At 43.4% G+C, this 11393-nt stretch overlaps 1 protein-coding gene across 1 annotated transcript; it reads right to left on the bottom strand.

Moving 5' to 3' along the window:
- Positions 1–2496: 2496 nt before the first annotated feature.
- Positions 2497–2979, bottom strand: LOC308667176 (large ribosomal subunit protein uL29-like). The gene has a single exon (XM_081326308.1). The coding sequence runs from the start codon at positions 2947–2949 to the stop codon at positions 2578–2580; it is 372 nt and encodes a 123-aa protein (XP_081182434.1). The 5' UTR covers positions 2950–2979; the 3' UTR covers positions 2497–2577.
- Between the last annotated feature and the right edge of the window lie 8414 nt (positions 2980–11393).

The following is an 11393-nucleotide window of genomic DNA, read 5'->3' as shown; positions in this document are numbered from 1 at the left end:
CTGTTGTGTGGTGAGTTCGTTGCTGGCAATAAGCGAGATGAGTGGTTGCAAACAGGAACATTGCTTTATTGAGGCAAACAGGAACAGAACTGAAACAGAGGCTTCTGCACAGCTACTTATATGGTTGGCCACTAGGTGGTGGCCAATAGGTTTAAAGGAACCCATTCCCGCCCCAAATCATCCAATGATCTTCTTGGAGACAACAAGTGTGGCTTAGTCAGTGACCGTTACACAGACACACCAATTGAGCAACCTTAAGCAGCATTCAAACAGACACGTGAAACAGTTCAAGTAAAATCCCAATACATTACACCCCTCCCCCCTAGAATGTACACACATTATTTAAGAATATAATCTTGTAAATATGGTGGTGGTCTACGTGACCGTTCAGAACGCCTGTGGGAGACAGGCAACTCCCGGTTTACCAGCTTGCCCGCTGGGCTGAGTAGACCACGACTCTCGAGTTCACGTGAGTCAGATTGACTTGAGTTCTTTTGGCTGGCCTTTCCTGGTCGGTCCAAACCAAAGTCCAATGAGGTAGCTGTATCAGCGAAACTGCTGCTGTGCTCTGGTTGACTTTCCCCATCTACGACCACCTCCCTGTTGTACTGTCTGAATGAGTTCTCAGAGCATGTGAACTGCTTTGTTAGGCTGCCAGTTGCCAGCTATATTTGCAGACCTGTTGTGAGGTCCTCACTTAGTGGCCGTTCTGTAAAATGTTCCCACAGCTGATCAATATGGCGGCAAACAACTCACCCTCCATCTAGAGCCACCTTGTAAGAAAGAGGTCCAGAAATTTTAACAATTTTCCCCGCCACCCACAAGTTCCCATGCCCATAGTTCTGGGCCCATACCCCATCACCCATTTTCAACCCCCTTGGAGCCTTTGGGCATGTGGTGTCTGCTGCCACCTGGTCAGGATGCAACCTGTCCAGTTTCGTGATTAGCCTTCTTCCCCAGTGAAGCTCTGCTGAGCTCTTGCCTGTTGCTGTACAAGGCGTAGTGTGCTGGTAAAGGAAAAAATCAGCCATCCTATGGTGCCAATCCCACGTCACAATGTGCTTGAGTGACTCTTTTGTCGAGCACACCATACGTTCAACCTGCCTGTTAGTCAAGGGGTGAAAAGGAGCCGATTTTGCATGCCTTATGAGGTTAGTCCTCAAGAAGGCTTGAAATTCTGCCGCTGTGAACTGGGCCCTGTTGTCCTAGACTACCACGTCCGGTAGCCCGTGTGTGGCAAAAAGCTTTCTAAGCACCTGGATGGTCCTAGCAGTAGTCATAGTTGAAATAGGAATTACTTCCAACCATTTAAAGTGACTGTTGACCACTATCAAAAACAGCTGTCCCTGAAAGGGCCCAGTGAAGTCAATGTGAATCCTTGATCATGGTGTATGAGTCTCCTCCCATCGGTGGACAGGGGCCTGTGGCATCTCAGGTCTGGACTGTTGACATGTGTAACACCTGTGTACTTGGGCCTTGATAGCCTTATATAACCCTGGCCACCATGGCCCTCACGCAGAGACTGAAGCACATGGTGCCTTAATGAACTGGGGACAATAACCCTACTCCCCCATAAGATAGAGCCTTTGTGAGCTGAAAGCTCATGTCTACGTGTGAAATAGCTCTGGAACTCTGGTCCAAGGCTATTTTCAAGCCACCTGGTGTGAATCCATGACAAAACTCTACTTAAAACTTTATCTGCAGCAGTTTCTGCAGCCACATCCCCAGCATGGAGGGGAAACTCAGGCAAATCCTGAATTGACAAGATGCAAGCTGCTGGAGCCAGATCTGGCTCTACCTGTAGCAATGGCAACCTGATAAGGCCATCTGCGTGGCCCATGTCTTTGCCGGGTTTGTGAACCAGCCTGTAGCTGTAGGCTGACATAAAAATGGACCACCTTAACATTCTAGGGGAGAGTACTTGAGGGGTCTGCCTATCTGTAGTAAATAACCCCAACAGTGGCTTGTGGTCTGTGAAGACCATGAATTCCCTGCCATACAAGTAATCATGGAATTTCTTCACCCCCACCACAATGGCCAAGGCCTCTTTGTCAATCTGAGCGTAATTGCGCTCAGCTGAGGACAATGTCCTTGAATAATAGGCAATGGGGACTTGAGTCCCATCACTAGACAAGTGGCTTAGTACAGCCCCCACCTCATAAGGGGATGCGTCACATGCAATGCATACAGGCAATGTTTCATTAAACTGCGTAAGCACTGAATTGGAGGACAGTAGTGACTTTACTGCCTTAAAACTATTTTCGTGAACCTTGGTCCACTTCTATGGGGAGTTTTTGTCTAAGAGCCAGTGTAATGGCTTTGCCACTGCAACCTTGCTAGGAAGTAATGCATGGTAAAAATTAAGGAGACCCAGGAATGCCTGACATGGGGCTTGGTGCCAGCTGAATTGCCTTCAGCTTGGACTCTGCAGGATGGATGCATTCAGCATCAATACAGAATCCTAGGAACTCAGTGGAAGGGACCCCAATGTTACACTTGTTCCTTTTCTTTTTTTTTCTGTTGCAAAACTTTTAATGGGCCATTCTTCTTGGACAAGTCAATGGGGAGGTGACCGCCTCAGGCCTTCACGGCGTATTTGCGAGGGGGGTAAAGCCGCTCTTTCCGTTGCTGTTTTTTGGTCTTCAGACCTTCTTCGTGTTTGTTTAGCCGCCTCTGCATGGCACGTGTCTTCTTGGGACGCAAGTCCAGCGGCTTGTACTTCTTGTTTTTGTAGAATTTCCTGAGGTTTTCTTTCTGGGTCTGGTTAATAACCGTCAGCACCCTGGCAATAGATTTGCGAACCACCCGGATCTTGGAGAGCTTGGAAGCTGCTCCACCGGTCACCTTGGCAACACGGAGCTGAGACAGTTCCACTTTGAGGTCATCTAGCTGTTTCAACAGCTCTTCCTTCTTCTTCCCTCGTAAGTCACGGGCTTTGATCTTGGCCATCACGGCAACGGGGACTCGCTACTCCCGACAAGAAAGCACTTGTTCCTTTTCAATTTGAGTCCCACGATGCGAAACCATTGAAGGATGGCTTTGAGCCTCCTTGCAAGCACCTCAGTGGACTCACCGGTGATGACCACATCATCAAAATAGGGGCAAACCCCTTGAATGCCCTTGAGCATACGCTCCATAACTCCCTGGAAGATTTCTGGGGCTACACTAACCTCAAATTGGAGGCATTTGACTTTAAAAGCTCCCCTGTGTGTCACAATTGTTTGTGCAGTGGCTGTGGCCTCATCCACGGGTAACTGCTGATAGGCCTGTGCCAAATCTAACTTCACAAACATGGTACCTCCTTGCAGAAATGCCAAAGTGTGGCTAATGACTGGCACCGGGTATGTGTGCTGCTGTAGTGCCTGATTAATGGTGCACTTGTAATCAGTGCAAATACTGACCTCCCCATTGGCCTTAAGTGGCATGACAATGGGAGTTTCCCACTCACCCCTATCTATGGGCTGTAGTACCCCCTGACTGACTAGCTTGTCCAGCTCTGCATTGATTTTGTGTTTTAGTGCAAATGGAACTCTACGGGGCTTGATCCTAATAGGTGTTACAGCAGGATCAAGCTTAAAGGCTATCGAAGGGTCCTTGTACTCTCCCAGGCTCGTGTCAAAAACATTTGTGAATTCCTCGCATACTGATGCCACGTTTGCCGCTTGTGTCCGGTGGATCCCGGTTACTTGAATGCCCAGTGCATCAAACCAATCAAGTCCTATTAAGCTCATTCTCTGGCCCTCTACCACAATCACATCTAGGGGCCCCCAAAACCCTTGAATTTGACGGCCAGTGTGGCCTTGCCTTTGATGGCTACTCAGGAATTCTGGAAGTCAGTAAGGATGATGTCGGATGGCCTAAGCTTGGCCCATCTCTTGCTGTGGTTGCACATGAACCCGAAAGTCTCCAGGGAAATAATGGATACAGCTGAACCAGTGTCCACTTCCATCCCGCAAGAAATACCTTGCAGTTCAACTTGAAGCCAAAGTTTTGGCTTAAGGGGGCAGCGAGCTCCAGTATGGCAAACACTCCGATGACTGGAGCAGAACCCTACTCTTTGCTGCCCCAGGGCCCTCTCCTGATCGGATTGTCCAATTGGCGGTCCTTCTGGTGACCTCTACAGACTGCTGCGATGTGGCCAGTTTTCCCACAGGCCCAACACGTGGCTGTCTGGAACTGGCAATCCGTTCCTTGGGGGCGGCCGCCACAGCCCAAACACCGAAGGAAGGGAACTGCCTTGTAAGGGGGCTTCAGTTCCTTGTCATGGTGCCATTGGATCTTGTCAACTTCATGGTCTGAGTCTATGTATTCTGAATGCTTGGCATCCTTATGGTGGATGGCTTCCTCGTGAGGAGTGCCTTTGGTGGGTGGTAATGCCTTCACGGCCCCGGCGGCGGCTTCATCCACCATGACCTCTTTTAAGGCTTCTTGGAGTGAGAGAGTCTCTTTTGCAAAAAGTTTTTGTTGTAACACTCTGCTCCTGAGTCCACAGATGAGTCGGTCACGAAGCCTTTCTTCCAAGTCTGAAAATTGGCACAGGCGTGAAACTTGTCTCAACACTTTGATGAATTCTGTGGCCGTCTTGCTGGGTTGTTGAACTCATTGTTCGAAGGCATGCCTCCACACTATCACCAACAGCTTCGGTTGGAAATGGTCACCGAGCTGTTTCTTCAGGTCCGCGTAAGTAATGGACTCCAGCTGCACTGGTGTGACTAAGTTCTCTGTGATGTTGAACGTTGCAGATCGTCAGACACAGAGAAGTGTTGTGGCTTTCAGGCCATCTTTGGTGACTTGGTTGGCGCGGAGGTAGTTCTCTACTCTTGAAATGTAGGACAACCATCTCTCTGGATGAGTGACGTCGAATTCCTCAAGCTTTCCAACTTTCGCCATGGTGGAAAGTCTTTGCAGCTCATGTCTTGCATTGCCTCATGCTGCTTCTCTTCGTAGGCCTTGGGCCTGGTCCACAGGGCAGGGTGGTCACTAGCATGGATTGCTAGGCCGAGTGAGGCGGGGAACGCGGTCCCTGCCAGGCACTTTGCTGGTGTCACCCCCCTAGTGACTTTCAGCTTTTTCAGAGAAGCAGCATCCCACCATCGTCGCCAGTGTTGTGTAGTGAGTTCTTTACTGGCAATAAGTGAGACAAGTGGTTGCAAACAGGAACATTACTTTATTGAGGCAAACAGGAACAGAACTGAAACAGAGGCTTCTGCACAGCTACTTATACAGTTTGCCACTAGGCAGCAGCCAATAGAAACCCATTCCCACCCAAATCATCCAATGATCTTGAAGACAACAAGTCTGGCTTAGTCAGTGACCGTTACACAGAAACACCAATTGAGCAACCTTAAGCAGCATTCAAACAGACACATGAAACATTTCAAGTAAAATCCCAATACATTACAGAAGCCATGTTGTTACAGAGACGGAGAGACCATACAAAAGAAACAGGAAATGCATCACAGGAACAATAGAGATGAATCATAGAACAGCAATGTGACACAGGAAACAAATACAATAGAGATGAATGATAGAGCTGCATATAAGGTAAACATAACAGGAGTAAGTCCGGAAATTTGAAAACTGGGAGTTCAGTCCCAGAGCAATCTCTGATAACAATACTGCTATGTAATCACTGTCTGCCACATAAGTTTTTTTAAAAAATCAGTTCAGGTGTTTATAGTAGGTTTGCCATGATTTCCACTTTTCAGCAAACAGACCTCTGTTCGATGGATTGTCTGCTATTGATTTGGCTTAGAGCAGGGGTGTCAAACTGCCAGCCTGTGGGCTGGATGCATCATGCAGAAGCCGCACTCACCCCATTGCCAGCAATGGCAAAAACGTCCCGATACGTTGCATGATGTCACATGATGTTGTGAGTTGGACATGAGCATAACTTCCTGATTGGAGGGATGTTGAAGAAGGCACCCTATGTTTGAAACACTGTTAGATCCAGTCCAAATATAACAAAGATAAAAATAGAAGGCTTGAGTTCCAAGCAATAATTAGTAAGCCTTTCCCACAATTACAGTAATAATAATTTTGTGCAGACGCACACACGCACACACGCGTGCACGCACACACGCGCACACACACACACACACACAGAGTGCTGCTGTGGGTAGTTGACCTATGGCCTCTGGGCAATGAGGGCCTTTTTTGAGGTTGTATTTGCATGTAGAAGGTGTAGACTATAATCTGCCATCCTGGTCCAATGCGGATTGGCAGATGTGGTCTGTGTTGGTCTGGGATATCTATCATGACCTGTTGAGAGACCCTTCTGGACATGCATTTCTGACAATATGATTCTTCAAGGCCCGGATCATAGAAGAATACATAGAATGGATCCCACTTGATAAAAAGCGTCCATGAAAGAGAGTTAAAACAAGATGGATAGACGACATCAGCAAGTGTTGAGGGCCCAAATGGCAAATGAAAGCTCAGCACCATATTGATTGGAAACATACAGAAGAGTCCTTTATCCTGCAGTGGATAGACAATGAGTAAAATGATGACAATGATATACAGTGTGTGTATATGTGTATGTAAGGGACGCGGTGGCTCAGTGGGTTAGGACGCTGAGCTTGTCGATCAGAAGGTCAGCAGTTTGGCGGGTCGAATCCTGAGTGCCACGTAACAGAGTGAGCACCTGTTACTCATCCCAGCTTCTGCCAACCTAGCAGTTCGCAAGCACATAAAAATGCAAGTAGAAAAATAGGGACCACTACGGTGGGATGGTAACACTGTTCCATGTGCCTTTGGCATCTAGTCATGCCGGCCACATGACCACGGAGACAACCTCAGACAACTGCTGGCTCTTCGGCTTTGAAACGGAGATGAGCACCGGCCCCTAGAGTTGGAAACGACTAGCACACATGTGTGGGGGAACCTTTACCTTTACCTTATAAGTGTATGTCTGTGTGTAAACATATGCTCTCTTTCTCACACACATACATTTTATTATTTTTATATACCTTTTTGTGCTGCAATTTTATTCATTTATTTTGAAACATTTAAACATTTTTAAAGAAAAAAAATACTACCCAAACTTTCTGAGGTATATATCTAGCCACTTTTTGGGATGAATAATGTAGGCCTGACTCATTTATGCATTCCAGGAAGTACATGACATTTCATATAAGTATGAACAGAAAAAGTACTAGAATCCAGGAAGGAGGTTGATCCAGGAAAGGGAAACACAAGGAGTCGGGGATGCTATTATTTCTGGTTAAAGATGGGTGATAGAAGAAGGGGTGAAGAAAAGATGGTTCAGAAAGTTGAGAGCAGTCATTTGATTTTGCCCTAAAAATAGAGTAGAGAAGTTTTATAGTAATAATAAATAATAATATACAGCAGGAAAGAATTAGATAATACAAACAGCAAACATGAAGCATCTGTACTATGAACAGAATCATGAGCACAGTGAGTTGTACAAACAGAATTTAAGATTAAAAGAGGCCTATGAGAAAAATGAAGAGCAATTGGGGAAAAAATCTAATATTTATCTCAAAGAATGTGGAAAGAATGAAGAAGAATTCAAGAGGAAAAGGTATATTTTTGTAGATATTACAGAATTAAACAAGATATAGTAACTGAGTGGCTATGTAGAGTAAAACAAAAGAGAACCGTAACTTGATTTTGAAGTTACAACTTAAGAAAAAGGGTAAAAGAATTTTCAGGGAGAGAGATTAGAAGATGAATGAGCTGAAGCAGCTGCTCTGACATAATTCAACTTCAGAAAATGGGAGACCATGAGGACAGAAAGAAAAATGAGATAAAAGCAACAAATCAGCCAGGAAATCTTATTTTTAAAAGGTGGAAGCTCAAGAATGAAAAACTTTGAAAAAAAATAACACCTAATGGAATCAAAGGAGAGACAGCCTCCAAGCACACTTTTTAGCACAAACACAGCAGATGAGAAAGAAGGAAGACCAGGATCTGTTAACAATGACCTTGAAGGAATGATGATAAAAACAAAAGGAAAATAGCACCACATGGTATTGGAAAATATGTATTTTTAAATAACCATTATTTTTGATGTGATAAAGAATTGTTTTAAAGCAACCCCTAATTTCATACAAACCTTGGCTAAAGTCAAAACCACTCTGAAAACAATCAGCTTGGACTACTGTCAAGAACATTTGTCATAATCTGCATTGCAGGAAGGGAGAGAGGTACATACAGAGGATGACAAGAAGTATTAGAAAAAGAGAGAATGGTATTCGACCTTTACTGTCATTTTTTACTGTAGGCACAATGGCACACATTGAAAATGAAATTTAGTTGCTTGCACTCAAATTGTACACATACATAACACACATTTAAACATAGTACATACAACATATATATAGACCTACACCCTTACATATAAGTAACATACAAATATTAATCAGTGTCCATCTTGAATACATCAGAAGAAGGAAGCTTTAGAGTTCACAAGGTTAATACTGTATGGAACAAAACTGTGACTGAATCTGGATGTTCTGCTTTGGATACCACGAAGCCTCCTCCCAGAAGATTACAAAGAAAACAAGTCATGAAGAGGATGTGTAGTGTCCCAGACAAACTTGCGGATCTTGCTCAAGCAACGCTTATAGGCTATATCCTGGATGGAAGGGAGAGAACTGCCAATAATCTTTTCAGCCATCCTCACCACTCTGCACCGCCTTCCTGTCTGAAGCAGTGATGCTTCCAAACCAGACTGTGATGCTGTATGACAGGATGCTCTTGATCGCCCCTCTGTAGAAAGTGGTAAGGACAGGGGAAGGAAGATGTGGTTTTCTCATGTGACGCAGAAAATGCAGGTGCTGCTGTGCCTGCTTCACCAGTGTCTCACTGTTGAGCAACCAAGCCAGCCTACTTGTTAACTGCACACCCAGGAATTTGATGTTGGTAACCATCTCCACAGGTGAATCATTATTGCACAGAAGAGTGTGGCTGTGCCTGCCTTTTTTTTTTATTGAAAAGTTTTAAAATACATTTTATCTTTAACAATCCCCTCTCCCCCTCCCCTACCTATCCCTCCCTACCCCTCCCCCCTTTCCCCCCTCCCCCCCGACTTCCCAGAGCTAAGTACAGGGTATAAAAACAAAGAACAATCATAAACATCCATATGCTACCAACAATAAATTCTTAAATCTATCACTCTCTAGCTCATATAAGGTAACTACAATCACCTCCACACCTCCAGCATTTTGGCTGATAGTTCGGATACATACTTGCAAGCTTTTTAGGATCTAAATGCCATCTATAAAACATTTTATAAAAGTTCTCTCTTAAGTTTTGAGCTTGTGTAAATTTTACGTTCCTCACCCAGATCTTTTCCCACGTGTCCATTGTAATAACTTCTTGGATGTTCTGGGCCCATTTTATCATACAATCTTTAACAAGTTCTGTTTCTGAGTCAATTTCTATCAATGCAAGATATATCCGTTTGATATGTGCTGGACCCTGATTTCTAATTTGCTTTATCAAATTTTCATCAGTCATTGCAAAACCAGTTTTCTGATCTTCTTTCCACCTGGCCCGTAACTGAGTATATTGAAACCAGGTTTGAACAATCTTCTCATTTCGCAAGAGATTATACGGTTTTAAACACCATACACTTCTTTCCAAGCTTAAAATCTCCTTATACGTGGTCACATCATGTTTGAAACCAACATTTATGTTTTCTATTGTGTGTTTTGGACTTGCCCACAATGGCATCTTACAGTCTAACTTGTGTCTATACTTCTTCCAAACTCTCAACAATGCCTGTCTTAAAATATGCACTTTAAACACATTATCTACCTTCTTATCATACAACAAGTATGCATGCCAGCCAAATAACAAGTTGTGGCCCTCAAGATTTAATAATTTCTCTTGTGTCAAATTGATCCAATCACTTATCCCTGCTAACGCAGCAGCTTCATAATATAATTTAAGATTGGGCATTTTAAGACCACCTCTTTCACGAGTATCCTGCATAATCTTAAGTTTAACTCGTGGCCTTTTCCCTGCCCAAACAAATTTATTGATACCCCGTTGCCATTCTTCCAAATTAGAATCTTTCTTAAGAACCGGTATCATTTGAAATAAGAATAAAAACTTAGGCAGGATATTCATTTTCACTGCTGCGATTCTTCCCAACATAGACAATTGCAATTTTTCCCAGCTCTCCATTTCTTTTTGAATTTTTCCCCATAGTTTTTCATAATTATTTTTATATAACTTTGTATTAGAGGGTGACAAAAACACCCCCAAATATTTGACCCTTTTAGCAATCTCAAATCCAGTTAATCCTTCTAAAAGGGCCTTTTGCGATACTGTCATATTTTTGGCCAGAATTTTAGTTTTTTGTACATTAACTTTAAATCCAGAAACCCTCCCATATTGCATTATTATCTCCATCAGGTCCACAACAGAGTTTTCTGGCTGGGTCACTGTAACAACCAGATCGTCTGCAAACGCCCTCAATCTATAGTCCTGATCTCTAATTTGTATACCCTTAATTCTTTCCGAACTCCGTATTTTAACTAGTAATATCTCCAATGTTAATACAAATAATAAAGGCGATAACGGACACCCTTGCCTTGTGCCCTTCTCAATATTACATGCTTCAGTCAAGCTATTGTTAACTATTATTCGGGCAGTTTGTTTTTGATACAATGCCCTAATTGGTTGCAAAAATTTATCCCCAAAATTCATTTTATCTAAAACTTTCATCAAAAATTGCCAATTCAGTTGATCAAAAGCTTTTTCAGCATCTAAAAAAATTAGCGCCGCAGGGATCTGGTTGTTCCTTTCCAAAAACTCTAACACATCAACTATATGCCTCACATTATTTTTCATTTGCCTACCACTAATAAACCCAGTTTGATCCCCATGAATCACCTGTTGCAGAACCCTCATCAGTCTGTTAGCCAACACCTTAGCAAATATCTTATAATCTGTATTTAAAAGTGAAATCGGTCTATAGTTTTTAACTTGAGTAGCATCTTGATCTTCCTTCGGAATCAAAGAGATAAAAGCAGTTCTCCAAGACGGAGGCACCTTTCCCCCTCTCTGAATTGTCTGGAACAGTTCCTTTAACGGCTTTATCAACTCCATTTGTAAATTTTTGTAGTAAACCGCAGTCAAACCATCCGTACCTGGCGCTTTATCCAACTTCAATTCTTTAATTGCTATGAGAATTTCTTCTTCTGTTATCAATTGGTTAATCTCCTCTTTTTGTGCTTGCGTAAGAACCGGGATGCTAGCATTCTCCAAATATACATCAATGTCTTTTTCATTAATCTTCTCCTTAGCATATAATTTAGAATAAAAATCCACAAAGGCTTCCTTAATAAGATCCTGTTGAAACACAACCTTTCCCTTATGTTCAATTTTATCTATATTAGAAGCCCTTTGCTTTTTCC

Source organism: Vipera berus, assembly GCF_964194415.1.
Source record: "Vipera berus genome assembly, chromosome: 4".
Classification (NCBI taxonomy): domain Eukaryota; kingdom Metazoa; phylum Chordata; class Lepidosauria; order Squamata; family Viperidae; genus Vipera; species Vipera berus.
The sequence above is the reverse complement of the archived record's forward strand: the minus strand, read 5'-3'. Positions and strand labels throughout refer to the sequence as shown.